General features: G+C 41.5%; 1 protein-coding gene and 1 long non-coding RNA gene across 2 annotated transcripts in view; one reads left to right on the top strand and one right to left on the bottom strand.

Annotated features, from left to right (window-relative positions):
• The window catches only part of LOC132073036 (uncharacterized), a 165,015-nt gene extending 164,254 nt beyond the window's left edge, over positions 1–761 (top strand). The window contains exon 2 of the long non-coding RNA XR_009418460.1: positions 579–761. This is a non-coding gene — a long non-coding RNA (uncharacterized LOC132073036). The remainder of the gene's footprint in view (positions 1–578) is intronic.
• On the bottom strand, positions 583–10,528 carry HSP90B1 (heat shock protein 90 beta family member 1). The gene is made up of 18 exons (XM_059471711.1): positions 10,370–10,528; positions 9,806–9,905; positions 9,085–9,226; positions 8,876–8,992; positions 8,175–8,506; positions 7,133–7,244; positions 6,315–6,434; positions 5,616–5,732; positions 4,767–4,904; positions 4,602–4,679; positions 4,452–4,517; positions 3,930–4,199; positions 3,481–3,726; positions 3,059–3,195; positions 2,597–2,675; positions 2,346–2,501; positions 1,706–1,804; positions 583–845 (listed from the first exon to the last, which is right to left on the bottom strand). The coding sequence occupies exons 1-18, from the start codon at positions 10,416–10,418 to the stop codon at positions 816–818; spliced, it is 2,388 nt and encodes a 795-aa protein (XP_059327694.1). The 5' UTR covers positions 10,419–10,528; the 3' UTR covers positions 583–815.
• Positions 10,529–15,681: the final 5,153 nt, after the last annotated feature.

Consider the following 15,681-nt stretch of genomic DNA (forward strand, 5'->3'; position numbering starts at 1 on the left):
GCTTTAAGAGTATGTGAAAAGAACTTCCACCTTTAAAAAAGCTTGTAGAAAACAGAACTGCTGTAGCTACACAAGTCAAAGGCAGGGTTTCTAAGTGCCATGCAGGATGGTACCAGCTCATAGGTAGTAAGACAGTTCTGGTGGTAGTTGTCCACATAGTAAGTGAAAGGAAATGTTTTTTCCTCCCCTCATCTGTAAAGCTCCTGCTGCCTATCCTATGGAGTCAAGTCAGAATCCAGCACAAGCTGTCAGCTTCATTTCCAATGCTATTTTTAAACATCCAATCTCCTCTTTCTCAGGCTTGCAGAAGATACCTAACTCAAAGTCTTATTTCAATTAGCAAGTTCAGTACAGCTCTCAGCTCCCAGCTGTATTTGTATTTAAGCAGCACAGCAGGTTTGGAAATATAAATCCCAGCCACAGGCAGATGGACAAATAGGTGTGGCTGTGCCAGCATAGGAAGGCCCAAGTATTGCCAACAAACAGCCTGTTTGCACCCAGGACCTGAACACCCAGGACCATACCTTCATTTCTTTCTGCCAGCCCACAAAATCAGCTTGCTATGTATAAATTTAGAGTTGGTGGTGTTTGGGAACATTTTATTTTGTACATGACAAGATTTGACACCATGTCAGTTAAATAATACAAATTTACATTCATGAGGAATGTTTTTAGAAAAGTGAACTTAAAAAAAAGATCTCCTTTACCCTTAAAACCCCATACCACCCATCAACATTTTACAGTGGAAAAAAACAAAACAATCTAATTCACATTCCCTCCTAACCCCCCAATGCAGGACAGTAGTTGAGTGTAGTTTACAGTTCATCTTTCACATCTGTGGATTCCTGTGAAGACAAAAAAGAGAATTAGAATATTACTTTTGGAAAGTGGAAAAAGGTTACAGGAATTGCCCCAGAAGAACAGAATTTTTTATTACTGTCACTGCACATTAGATTATCCTGCTATGCAAACATAACAGCAGTGGCATCAAAATTAAGTAGGTATAGTACAATAAATACTGTTTCTCAAATTTATTCTTACCTAATCTGACATTCAACAGTAGGAAATTACATTGCTGTAATCTATATATTTGCACTAGTCACAGGGTATCATCTTGCAGGTCTCTTCCAAAAGCAACCCAAGAAAGCAGGCCCAGTTGGGACCTCATAGCAACTTTACAAGTTAGTACTATCAAGAAGCTATGGTATTAGAGGAGTTCAGCATATCATCAAGACATAATGAAAACTGCAGCCATGAGCTAAGTGAAGGCTGACTTCACATGACAGGTGAACTGTTCAGAAGCAATGGTATTGTCTGGAATGTTGTTCCAAGCCTGTATTATAAGCATTTAAAATTACACAATTACAAACAACTGTTCATGTTTTTGCCCACAAGCTGTGGAAGTACCATGGATAATTATCTTTACTAGAGGATTTGCCACCCTTTTCTTGCCACCGGGCACCGTTACCATCTCTAAAGCTTAACTCAGCTCCAGCTTTGAACATACCTCAGTGTCATCTTTTCAAAATACTAGTTTAATAATAAATTTGTTCTGCAGTTTTCTTCCCCCTCCAAGAAAAGCCTGGAACACCTGACACTAACATCTAGTGTCATGAAAGGCAAAGTGAACTTTATTGCCAGGTAGCATCCACAGATTAAGGTGCACATAAATATTGGCAAGAAAGCATCAAACCTGAGACCCTACCTTCTGTGTATCACTGTCCTCAGCATCAGCATCCAGTTCCTCTTCATCCTGCTCTGCCTCCTCAGCTGCATCTTCAGGCTCTTCAGGCTCCTCATCCACCTGTACACAAAGGTCACAAGCAATTAGCTTTACTTGCTTAGGTTGTTTAATTAGTTGTGCACTAGCTAAATACAGGCTATGGAAGTATTCACTATTATTTCCTAACATTTGCCACCAGCTACCTGAAAGAAAAAGTAAAATCTGTTTAGCACTGGTACACTCCAGCAAAACAGCCAGCAGAAGTTCCTGCACAGCATTAGGAGAACCTGTATTACTCGTACCCACTTAGGAATTTCTCCTCATTATAGACTGGAGCCAAAGGCCTGTGTGCCTAGTTTACTCCTGTAGAGCCAGCACTTGACTAAGGACAGGAATATGCTTAAGAAGCATAATGAAATAGCAGAATCTCAAGCAGCTACAAAGAAGAGCAAGGAAGGAGAACATGAGCTTTAAGTACAGATTCATGGCTGGACTTTTGGTGGCCCACTTAACTGCAGGAAGCTGGATACATTTCATTTTATGCAAGTGAATGAAGCAGCTGCACTTTTTAAGATGGAGCAACAGCAGGTCAATTATCAGTCCAAGTGGAAGACAAACTAACCTTTGCATCCAGGTCAATGTTTAAACTCAAACGAAGCATCCTTTCTATTCTGTCCCCATATTCCTTAGTGTCCGGCAACATATATCCTGATCTCAGAGTTGCAGTTTCAAACAATACCACTGCAAGATCTGAAAGAGTTTTGTCATCTTCATTTTCCTAACATGGAAGAACACCAGAAAATCAAGAGAGACCTGTTAAAGCAGGTTATATGCAGCCAAGTCAGCCAATGTTTCACTACTGTATTTATTTACCTTGACCCTCCTCAGCATGTCCTTGATCAGTGGATGCCTGGGGTTAATTTCAAATGTCTTCTTTTGGCTGGCATAATAACTGAGACAAGAAATTACAGCACTAAATGCCAAGTTTCAAAATACAGGACCCAATGAGATCTTTAAATCTACATGCACTGGTTACAGTCACAGTAACAAGTGAAATCCCCCCCTCCTTTAATACTGGTGCAACTATAAAAAGCATTTCAGTTACTAAGTTTATCTTTTGCCAACAAATGGCAGATACCACATGCCACCAATGAGTCTTGCTCACCAGGCAGTTTTACATACTGGGCTTGAAAATAACAATTTAAGGCTATAATGGAGACTAACTTGGTTGTAAAATGACCTTAAAAACACCCAGGATCATTTGAACTGGGCAGAAGCTTGTTACTGGGCACACCAAGCCATTTCTTGTCTGCTACTACAGTACTGGAAGCTTACTTTGTAGATATATCCTTCCCAGTCTGGTAAGCTTGAGCCTTCATGATTCTTTCCATGTTACCAGACCATCCATACTGACTAGCCACAAGAGCACATGGAGATTGGGTTAAACGTTGAGATAGCACAGCTTTCTCAATCTGTAAAGAAAAAACCCCAAAACACCCTAATGTTAGTTCTCAGAGCTAATAGCTTATACTTAATAAAGTAAATAACTCGCACTTCCCTGTCAGTTCAAGAATCTCTGAAAAATGTCTAAGGTGACATTCTAACTCTTTATCTTCCTGAATAAAGATGTTATCCATAAAGATTCACCCATGAAGACAGAGAAGCTACTGTCAAGTCTGTGCTCAAATAATCTGCAAGGTATGTTGTAGCAAGTATGACAAATAAAAATAATCACTACATATAACACAATATTTTACCTTGTCTTTGAGAGCTTTGTCTTTCATCCAGTTTAAGAGGGGCTCAAACTCCTTTTCCAAGGCTTCCCGACTCTCTTTAGACTTTTCACTTTCTTCAAACTTAACTCCTTCTTTTGCTACATTCTGAAACCTCTTGCCATCGAACTCTGGCAAAGCCTGAATACAGTATTCATCCACAGGTTCAGTCAGATAGATCACTTCATAGCCCTTTTTCAGCAAACGCTCAACAAATGGTGAGGACTCAGCCTAGGATGAAACATTTAAGACATCAGTTTAATTGCATTTGTAATAGCAGCTACGAAAACCTGTACAACTATCTGGCAAATACTGCAATAGTAACATAGAGTCTCCACATTTACAGTAAATAGACAATTCATAACATCTATGGTACTAAGATGACAAGCTATAATATACTGTACTCCTTCCCTCTTTCTTTCACTCTTACACACCTCCTTTCTGCTGGCACCAGCCATGAAATAGATTTTGTCTTGCTTCTCTTTCATTCTTTCCACATACTGATCAAGGCTTGTAAGGTTACTTTCATGATGAGACGACTGGAAGCGCAGAAGTTTAGCGAGCCGGGTACGATTGGAGTGATCCTCAATAACACCAAGCTTCACATTAGTGCCAAACTCTTTCCAGAATGTGTCGTTGTATTTTTCCTCTGCAATTTTCTTGATCATATCAAGAGTTTTGCGAACAAGTTTCTTTCTGATCACCTAAAAAAAAAAGCAGTAATACTGAGTTACAACAATAAGTATTTTGAATAGCCCTCAATGCAACCTTACTTCAATACAAATTCCACTTTGTATTCCTGATCTGAAATAGACAAGTAATCTGTAAACAGCAATAACTGAGTTTCCTTCACATTAATTTCAGAGCCATGCAACAAAATTCATCAAGCTATTAAGTCTCCTAAACTTTGCTGCTGTTGTGCTTACAATGAAGGAATTTAAAACCAATTAGCTTACCTTTAACAATTTATGCTGCTGAAGTGTTTCACGGGATACATTCAAAGGAAGATCATCAGAATCCACCTAATTAAGAAACAAAATTTTCAGTATATCTGACAATATCTGAAGATAAAAAAAAAAAATTAAAGTAATATTTATAATACTTACAACACCCTTAACAAAGTTAAGATACTTGGGCATCATGTCATGGAAGTCATCAGTGATGAACACTCTTCGAACATACAGCTAAATTACAAGAGCAGAGAGCACGCAAGTTACTTTAGGAGTTTTTGCTTTTCCACAAAACCATACCCACACACTTTTCTGTCCTACCTTAATGAAATCACTTTTTTTGGATCCATATTCATCAAACAGTCCACGTGGAGCAGAATTAGGAACAAACAAGATAGATTTGAAAGTGACTTCCCCTTCAGCAGTGAAGTGGATGTATGCCATTGGGTCATCATGTTCCTGTGACGAGAAAACACTTTCAATTAACATGGGGAAAATACCAGTGAATTAATAAGTTTCCAATAATAAGAAAGAGTTTGGCAAATAAGTGCAATTATTTTACAACTAATCCAGGTAGCTATGCTTTGCAAGAGTCTATCATGGAGACAGAAGTTTAAGTTACAAGAGCTGAGTTACTCATGTAAAAATAGCTTTCCTAAGTAACCCTCCTGGAGACCTCTCCCAAGTTGTGCTGGATTTTAATAAGCTAGTCACGAAAAAGTTACCAACAGGACAATAACCAATAGTGTTATCATCATACCACAGTTAAGATACTCTCAAGTTGCACGTTACACTGTATGATACAAAGACAACACTTCTAAGAAACTGTCTCCTTTCTTCCACCACATGCAACAAACAGCACAACTCTCAGACTAAATACAAAATTTCCCTGTAACATTTAAACACATCAGTAAGCTCCCCATGAGCTGCAACATAATATACAAACCTAGACTAATCAACACTCAGATGGCAGTATCTTCTCTCTGGAAAAAAGATTAATTCCTGACTGAGATGTTATACCTTCCAAGCTCTCTGCAGTTCCATCTACTGATGACAACTAATTAATTCTTCTGAAATAACCCATTCTATAAGCACTTAGTTTTATTTACATAGCAAGAGATACTATAGCAAGCCTCTTGCTTTGGAATTATCTTGAAGCCCAGAGTTTACCTTGGAAAAGGTTTTGTAAAAAGCTTTGTATTCATCTTCTTCAACTTCTTTAGATGGTCTCTGCCAGATTGGTTTTATGTCATTCATGAGCTCCCAATCCCAGACAGTCTTTTCAACCTAGGTAAATAAACACAATAGTATTAAAAAGACTCATTCTTTACTTCAGGTTAGGCCAATTAAATGTACTCCACTGAAGCAAAACATAAAATAGCATGTAAAAATCCCAAACATGCTCTCAAAATTATGCAATGACCTGGACATTCTCATTTTAAGCATACACACTAGTGCAACACATGGGAACAAAACTTTAGTCTACAATGTAGTGTGTTCCATGTTCATTTAACACATTCACTAAGCACCAGCACTTCTGTTCTAATGTTACTCTGGAAAAATCTTCCCAGCAGAGTATGTTTAAATTTAAACTTATCAACAGCATCAGGTTACAGAATTCCACTACCATTTCCAGCAATTCATGCAAGTACTTATAATTAGCTGTGACCACAGCTTCACAAGGCTACTGCCAATCATCTGCCTGACTTCTACCTAGTCTGTTTCATTTAAAACCTTCTCTCCTACCATCTCACATTAAAAGGATTTGCTCCTTGAAAGCACACACTACTGAAATGCACCTCTGCAAGACTACCTAGGAAAGTTACTATCTGACGTGAGCTACAAGACACCAAGGCTAACAAAGCTCACCTTCTTAGTTTTTGGTTTCTTTTCTTCCTCCTCTTCTTCAACCGCTGCTTCATCATCTGTTTCTTCTTCTTCTTTCTCCTTTGCTTCCTCCTCTTCAATGGGTTCTTCAACAGTCTCTGTCTAAAGAGACAACCACAGGTAGAGATTTGAAGACCTTGACTTCCTACCAGGTATGTTGTAGTATTCTCTCAAACAGTTTAATCTTTCCCAGCACTAGCCTGATTTCTGCTACTTGTCTGTAGCAAACTTTTCTACAACTAATATTTTTCAGTTACTTTTTCATTAATACATACTTCCCTTCAATACACTGGGAGATCACCACACTCAAATTTAAGTTTCTCAATGCTTTACACATAATGCTTATCAGAGACTTGGTGGATTTTGAGTTGGTGCTGCACTAAGAAAACATCACAACAAGCTTAAAATCTAAGACACTGCCCTGTTTCTTATAGAAGGGTATCTAGCTATGGCTCTGCTTGAAAACTTAACAGAGCTTCCATCTACCAAAGCCAGTGGAACAAAGATCCTTATTATTAATTAGCAGTGTTTTTATTTTGGTAAAATTGTTTGAATCAGAATAAAACCAAGTTCCTATCAGGTTTGTGATTTTAGCAACAGACCAGCATTTGAAAAAAAAAACAACTAACAAACAAAAGAAAACTCCCTAGTAAAATAGTAGCCAAGAGTCAGGAACAGAAGAGTTTTAGAAACTGCACAAGAAGCAGCTCTATGGCAGGCCCTCAGCCTTCATGAAAGATCTGGCCATGAAGATCTTAACCAAACCTTATACTGAACAACACTCAGTTAAATACACTTACCTTGCTGCTCCACACATATATAGGGAAGTTTATGAACTGGGAGTATTTCTTCACTAGATTTTTAACTGTGTCCAGCTCAAGGTAATCAGATGCTTCCTCCTTCAAGACAAGGCTTAAGAAAAAAAACCAAACAAAACCAAACCATTTTAAGTGCTGGACAAGTATTTGACAGTTTTATAGCAGAATATACATTTCTTATGCCTCTGAGATCGACCAACTGAGCCAGAGCATGGTGCTAATAACCAAGAGTGAGGGTTGATCCACATATGGGATCATTCATTTAAGAGCTGGACTTGATGATCACTGTGGGTCCCAGCTCAGAACAGTCTGTGATTTTTGCTGCAGCCGTAGCAATTCAGATTTATGCAAGTGAGCTTTTTTATTAGTTCAGCTCCAAGTAGCTCTTAAAAAATGCAATTCTTACTCAATCAGCAATTGCTTTCACTGACTGAGGCAGAACACAATATTCAAAAGTTTAAATAAAAACATCAAATCATATTGATACTTATCAGGATCTTGATGCACCCCCATGGGCTTTACTTCAAAACTAGAGCATCAAAATCAACTTTTTTACACTGAGTGCCTCCTCCAGAAAGACATCCTCTAAATCCAGGCCAAATAAATTTACCTACTCATGAAAGCAAAGAGAACAGGACTAGCAAACTACCTCCAGTTTGAACTTTGCATCAGACTAGCCTCACTGATATATAAACAGCAGCCAGATTCCCAGCAAAGCTCCACAGCCCCTGTATAGGTTTTGCCAGGCCAGAATGAGCCTGAAGGGAGCTGAACTGTCAGGAATTACTTGCTGACAGTTGTAAAGACAGTCATAGCTTTGTTAGCTCATCTAACAGAACATAAACTACATTACTACATTTATTTTTGGATGCAGTTTGTATTTTGCATATTTCTATTAAACTGAATAAAGCTGTATTACAAGAAGTCAATCAGTCACAAAGCTAAAGTCACTCACTTATTCCAGTAAGCAAAGTGTACCCACACAACCTTTTTTATTTTAAGACTAAAGAAACTTAATACTTACGTTATGGTTGTGCCACGTCCTAAGGTGTTCCCTCTTGGGTCATTGATCACAGAGAATTCATTTGAATCTGACTCCCAAATATGCTGAGTATCATTGTTGTGTTTTGATGTGACAATAACTCTGTCTGCTACTAAGAAAGCAGAATAAAAGCCAACACCAAACTGGCCAATTAACTCAGATGTTGACTGGCTATCATCCTGCATTTCAGTCATCTTGTTTAAGAATTCACTTGTACCAGATTTTGCAATGGTACCCAGGTTTTTAACTAGCTCCTCCTTTGTCATGCCAATACCCGTGTCTGTAACATGAAGCATGTTCTTCTCTTTATCACACTGAAAAAAAAGACAAAAATGCAGTTTGACTTCACTGTGATTTTTAGTACATGCCAAGGAAACTTGGTACATAGTAGGTATTCAAACATGACGAGCTACAATAAACTGAATCTGCAGTAACTATAGAAATGAGGAAGACTCTCCTTCAAAGCAGTCCAATACTTCAGCTGCTCTTTATAAAACCAGAAACATATCTTTACCACTAGAAGAGGAGTAGTCTTTGGTAGAGTTAATTGCAAGGGTCCTCATGTGGTCCTAGTTTGTATTTGCATCAGTATTAAGCCAAAAAAAGAAATTTAACAATGGAGCGTATTTTTACATTCTTCCACCACTTCTTTAAAAGGTATGTTTGTATCTAATCCTTCTTACCTTGATTTTAACTGTAAGTTCCTCATTGCCAGCAAGAGCATTTTCATCAGTTAATGATATCAACCGTATCTTATCTAAAGCATCTGACGCATTTGAAATAAGTTCCCTCAGGAAAATCTGAAATAGGAACCAGTAGTCAGGAATGGCAGGAGAGAAACAGACACACACCTCCCAAAATTCTAACATGATATGACGATGAAGGCACTAACCTCTTTATTTTTATATAAAGAATTGATAATTAGCTTCATCATTCTGTTCACTTCTGCTTGAAATGCAAACTTCTCAGATTTTTCTCTGATTTCTTTGATCTGGGATGCATTTAGGCCATCTAGCTGGATAGCTTCTTCTTCTCTGTTAAGACAGTGAAAAACCTATCAAGGAGTCCTGTCCACTAACAGCAAGACTAATTTAATCATGAAGCAGCAGCAATAGCACTTAACTACTGATGCAGTACAAAATTACATGATCACATGAGTCAAGTGCAAGAGCAGCAATCCTCAACTACATTACCATAATCCAAAAACTTGACTGAAAATTCATGCTTGCAAGTAAGACTTTTTTATTAAAAGATTCAGGGAATAATACTGGTAGTCTTAAAGCTACTGCAATCCTCAGCATGTGGTACACCTCACAGGGGTGAGGCATTTCATGGGCACAGAGCTATTTCATCCACAGGCACTAAACTGACATGAATTATGATGTGCACGAGAAAACCCAAATTAAGTTATCGATACTCTATAAAAACAAGTTGAACTTTTCTGAATCCAAGTTCTCAAGCTCATTTTTATTTAGAAGGAAACAGTCTTGACAGGAACGTTTTATTTCCCCCAGCTGACTGGGTCTCTCTTTCGAACAGCGTTCACCCCTTACTTGAGGCATTACTGGTGCTCAAACTGACCCATTCAAAATCAGAGCGCCCCGGGTACCAACCTCTGAACAACTTCATCATCCGTTCGAGACCCTTCTCTGCTTTTGCCCAAGTCATCTTCCACAGTCCCATCCACATCCACCTCATCGGCTCTGACCGACACTGGGAAAACAAGGAAACCAGCGTTCTGAGCCCGATCCCCACACTACGCACTGCCCAACTTCTTCGCTTACCCTCCCCACGCCTTCAGGCTCAGCGCTGCCCCTCGAATCCCCCTTCCTAGGAGAGTTCAGCCCAACCGGAGACACGGGAGATGGGCATGGGGAGGCCCCCTCCTACCCTCTGCCCTCGCCCGTGATAGCGCAAGAGTGGCGCAGCCCCCTCCCCCCGCCGCCCCATCTCCGGAGAGGGCCAGGCCCGGGCAGGGCATGCGAGGGCTCGAGCATCGCTTCCCTCCCCGTGGGGCAGACTGAGGGGTCCCGCCGGAGACTCCACCTCCCCTCGGCGGCCTCCGTCCCCCTCACCCCAGCAAACAGCGGGGGGGGGGGGGGGGGGGGGGGGGGGCCTGTTGGCCGGGGCCCGGACACCCCTCCGCCAGAACCTTCTAGAAACCCGCAGGCGCTCACCGGCCAGGAGCAGCACACACGCCAGAGCGAGCCCCCAGACCGACTTCATGCCGGCCGTAGTGACAAGAGAAGAGCCGCCGCCGCCCCGTAATCCCGAATCCGTTCCGCGCAGCCGCCGATTCTACTGGAGCGCCCGCAGCCCTCCCCCTCCGCCTTATCAACCCCCCGGTGGGGGGGGACGGCGCCATTCGGCCCAATAGCAGCGCACCACGCCAAACACGCAGCCAATGGAGAGCTTTGAAAGGCGGGGCTTTCGACTGGCGCCGCCAATCGTAACTTTCCATGTGCGGTTTCCTGCTGTCGGAGCGTGGCCGGCGCCCATTGGCGGGCGGAGCAGCGCGCGGCCAATGGCTTGCGCGGGGGGGCGTGGCCAGCGTGGCCCCGCGCGGCACTGCAATGAACGATGCGCGGTGTTTAACGGCGGCACAAAGCGCGAAACACCGCCTCCGACCGCTTCCGGGGACGCCCGGGATGCTCATCCGGTCACGGCGGACCTCCCGAGTGCCGAGAAGAGCTAAAAGTAATGATTTGAGTCATAACCAGCTGGGCCGAGCAGCGGGAGCACAACCAGGCCTAGGCCGCCGTAGCTGCCGGCAAGGGCAGGGAGGCGCTGACGAGTCCTGCTGTCCGCCCCACCGAGTAGAGGCGGGAACGCCGGGGGCCGCATGCGCCTTTCTGCGCATTGCATGTCGCGAGCTGTAGTTCGCGCTGTCGATGTTCCGTAGCGCCCCCTGCCATGGCTGGGTGCTCCTCACGGCCCCGCTGTTGTCCTTGTGCGACAGGTTTCTGTCTTCCGGTTTCCAGCGCTCGTCAGGGCAGCCATTCTCCCGCGAGCTCATTAGCGCTCCGTAGCCTACCTTGGGGGCCTTTGTTTATCCACCCGCGGCCCTCTCTTCTCCCCGGGGAGTGGCGGCTCCAGCAGCCGCCTGTGGTGTGAGGGGACTCGGGACCTGCCGCCCCAGTGCCACCCTGCCGGGCACGGTCAGTGTGAGGGCAATTGCGATCTGTGGCACGCTAAAAGGGAGCCCTGCTGCTCCAGACACCTTTCCCATGCATTTCCAGTGTCCCTGGCAGGGGTTGCAGCTTGGGACATGAAAGGCAGCCTGTGCAGCTTCTGCAATGCGCCGCTGTTAACAGCTTATGTTAATAAGCGACTTGAAGTAACTTACAACCCCCCTCATCACTCTGAAGAAGTCTGCCCAGGCTTGCATGTGCCAGTCACCTGTTTCGTCTTACATGTTTAACTCTAGACTGGGGGAAAAAAACCACCGAATACCAAAAAAGCAAACTTGCAAGTGATGAACTTTGTACTTGGAGAGGAATGTATTTGAAAGAGATTGACCGGCAATGTTCAAGGCAAAAAATAAAAGCCCTCACTGTGTTGACAATTTCACAAACAGAGCTTAGTCTATCAGTAGCTGAAAGTCTTGGCAAAAATATGTTTATCATCTTTAGTTATACAATGGGCCAGGTAGATTTTTTTTTAAAACTCTAAAACTCAATCTTGTACCTTTGTGTTCTCCTGATAACTGATGTTTATGGAACTTTACTCCAATTCTTTCCAGTAAAGAATTGGAGTAAAGAATGACTATCTTTGGGTTTTTCTTAATGAAATGTCATGCTTTAACCCCACCTGGCCACAAAGTCCTGTGCAGCTACTTCCTCTCTCCTCCTCTTGGGCTGGGGGAGAGAATCAGAAGAGTAAAAGTGGGAAAACTCATGGGATGAGATAAAATTTTAATAGGTAAGCAAAAGCCATGCATGCAAGCAAAGCAAAACGGGGAATTAATTCACCATTCCCCATGGGCAAGCACATGTTCAGCCATCTCCAGGACAGCAGGGCTCAAGCACACACAGCAGTGACTTAAGAAGACACCATCACTCCCAACATCCTCCCCTTCCTCCCCCTTCTCCCAGCTCTCTACACTGAGCATGGTGCCATCTGGCATGGAAGGTCCTTTGGGTCAGTTGGGCTCAGCTGTTCTGGCTGTGTCCCCTCCCATCTTCTTGTGCACCTCCAATCTCCTTGGTGCTGGGGTGGAGTGAGGGGCAGAAAAGGTCTCGACTCTGTGCAAGCACTGCTCAGCAATAACCAAAAATCCCTGAGTTATCAGCACTGTTTCCATCCCAAATCCACAACAGAGCCCTGTGCTAGCTACTGTGAAGAAAATTAACTCTAGCCCAGCCAATACCAGCACAAGAAGGCAAAATTCAATTGTAACATCTTTAAAAGACTCATGAAACTTTTCTATAGGATTTGCAGTTTTAATCTGTTCCTCACAGATCACAAATTATATGAGAAAAAAAAGGACAGTTACTCTTCCAACATGTGAAAATCACTGTGAAAAATAAATATGAGAGGTCAGGGTTGTAAGTAAAAAAAACCTGTCAGGTTTTTGTGAAGATTTGTGTGAAGTTGAAGAATTATTTTCTGAAGAGTAGTCTTGTTTGAAAATACAATTTCATTATTCAGGAGTCTAAGCACAGAAAGTTTATTTTTTCTAAGACTCACCTACAAGCAGATCAGGATTTGATTTCCTAATTGTGCCTCTGTGATTCCCAGAGTGACATATGTTGCTTTATGACTGTGAATAGGCATTTGAAGGACACAGAGATAAACAGAGTAGTTATCTCTGTCTTGTAGAATTCCTGCATTAGAAGATTTTTCTGGCATTTCTGTTTTAGCAGTCATTTCGCTGGCAGCAGGAAAATGTAATGCTTTGTGGCAATCATTTTGAATATTGGTAGCTGGAGTAGTAAGAATGCAAACCAATTCTGTTATTGATTGTGCTAAACCAACACAGATTTTCGATTAAGTTTTGTGGAATTCAAATTTTATTGGTTACTTTGCCCTTATGATTATGCAGTGTAGAATGTTGCTTTTGAAGGAAATACAAAACCAGATAAATTCGTGTTTGTCTGTTGAATTTAAAGGCTAGACTAGTAAGAATTGTAATGAGTTTTTCAGCATTGATTGCTTGGTGTAGATTACACTGTTTGCTTTCATGAATGCCAATTTGGATTACCCAGGACAAAACTGATAGGCAAGAATGAGGCAGCTGAGTACTTATGCTCTCAGAAAGTAAGTTTATTCTCTCTACAAGGAGGCTGTAAACTGGAGAAAATTTCAGCTTTATTTCTGCTTTAAAAACTTAAGAGAGCTTTTAAGCTCTTAGTTGCACTGACTACTGCTGCCATTCAAAAGAAGTCTGAATATCACCTTTCAGGAATTAATACCAAAGGGGAGATGTAACTGTCAAGTGGTGATAGTTCTTCAGCAACTTAGCTGCATTACAGAGGTCTATAAAGCAATTAGAAATGTTTTGATAATTGTGTGCATAACAATTGAAATAGTCTATTTTAGCACAGTGCTTTTCTGTGTTAAATAAAAATTCAGGGTCCTGTGGTGATAAAAGGAATGGAATATAGGCAGCATCTCCTCCCATGCAAACAGCAGAAACAGCCCCTTTCCAGTCCATTGAAAGCAACTTGATCAGGTCAGCCCCATGTCAGTGTGGAAGTCACCTCTCTGAAGCAGGCCATGGGATTCCAACGTGATGTTGGAATTAGCAAGAAGCATAACCTTTACAGAAACAGCTGTGGAGATAAATTGAGAGGAGTCTGTAAGACCTGACTGTGGGTATTGGACTTAACCAGTTAAATTAGCCAGCTAATCTTTCTGGGCTCCATCTATAACAGTGAGCCAGTCCTCCTTTCACTGCCCTACTTTGGCTCTGTCAGATTTTTCCCGAGCTGATTTAACTCTCTGGCCCAGCAAAATACTTGGTAATTAAATCAGCTTATATTAGGCGCAGGCTGAACAGTAAAGAGCAGTAAAGAGACACAGTAAAGAGCAGGAGTTTGTGGCTACGAGAAGATGATATTCTGGTTTTTGTGGTGGTGGGCTGAACCTGGGATGTAAATTACATAGGACAAAGATATTGTACATAGGTGCAAACATAATGAAGCCATAAAACTAAACAGCGAGTTTGCAATTTCAGAATATCACCTCTCTTAGTACACAGTTAACTTGAATTCTGCTACTAACACAAGTTACATTTTTGTTCATAGATAATTAAAATGTTTTAAGTCATGTCACTGCTAATCAGCCATTTACGGCCATACTGTATTTGAAAAAGATATGTGAGTGATTTTTTGTGAGAATAATTAATACTGTCTGAAGTTTGTACCACCAAATGGAGCCTTATCTTTCCTACATAATAATGCATTGGAAATATGAAGAACTACTTATCTGCATTCTCTATGACTTAAGATTAAGTGGTATCTTTTAAAACAATACATTGAGAGTTTATACTCACCCCCTCTGCAGTGTCTGCATCAGGGACTAAAAACTGTGTACAACACAAACTGAAGGCAAAGCCACTTACATAAGATGTTCTGCAACATCTGGGACTGAGTGTGAATATGAAACAAACAAAAAATATGCTGCCAGTAGCTAGCTTTTCAAGCTGATTATCCAAATATTAGAAAATTTTAACAGTAGCTACATACAATCAGGATTAAACTACTAATGTTTGAAGTTTGGAGGAAAGTATTTGTTCTTCAGGTGTAATTTGGCTTTTGGTTGTCTTTATTCCATTTCTCTGGAGGCTGATGATTTCATTGCAGCTGGCACTGTTGAAAAGTCTGTAATCTGTGGTGTGTCCCCCTCATCAAATATTTTTGAAATTTGCAAGTTGTTCATTGATGTTTAATGCTCTATATCTTTATAGTAGAAGAATTCACAGAAGAGAATGGATGTTAAGGAGCCCACCACTAAGGGCAAAAATTAGTTACGATGAATATTTGTATTTGTAGAACAATCTTTGTACAGATAAAACAACCATGTTGTGATCATTATGAAACTCTCCTTGAGTCTTCAAATACTGAAACCTCTGTAAGTTTCAGTATCACTAGAAATCTGCATCTGCAGCAACATATTTCTGTGGCTAAGACCATTTCTGCCCACAGCCACTTGTTTTGCTCAAGAACAGAGGCATGAAGCTATAAAAGGTTTTGAAGAGAAGACATTAAGCTTTAAAAAGTGTGTTTTCTTTTTGCCCTCCCCTGCCTAACAGCACGGGAGGAGGAAAGAACCAGAGTGGTGGAGCTGCAGGGCTGGGGCTGGATTTGCTGGACGAGAGCTTGTCCTTGTTGGGATCCATAAAATTAGAGAGTTTTGAGAAAATGGTAAAAAAGACAGGCCTCAGACAGCAGATTGGTGAACAGTGCTAATGCAGCAGAAAAAGTTTTCTAAGCTGTAGAGCAGACGTGAGAAATAGAACAATAAGCCTCTATGATTTGCCCTTTGA

This window comes from Ammospiza nelsoni, chromosome 5, assembly GCF_027579445.1.
Source record: "Ammospiza nelsoni isolate bAmmNel1 chromosome 5, bAmmNel1.pri, whole genome shotgun sequence".
NCBI classification, from domain to species: Eukaryota; Metazoa; Chordata; class Aves; order Passeriformes; family Passerellidae; genus Ammospiza; species Ammospiza nelsoni.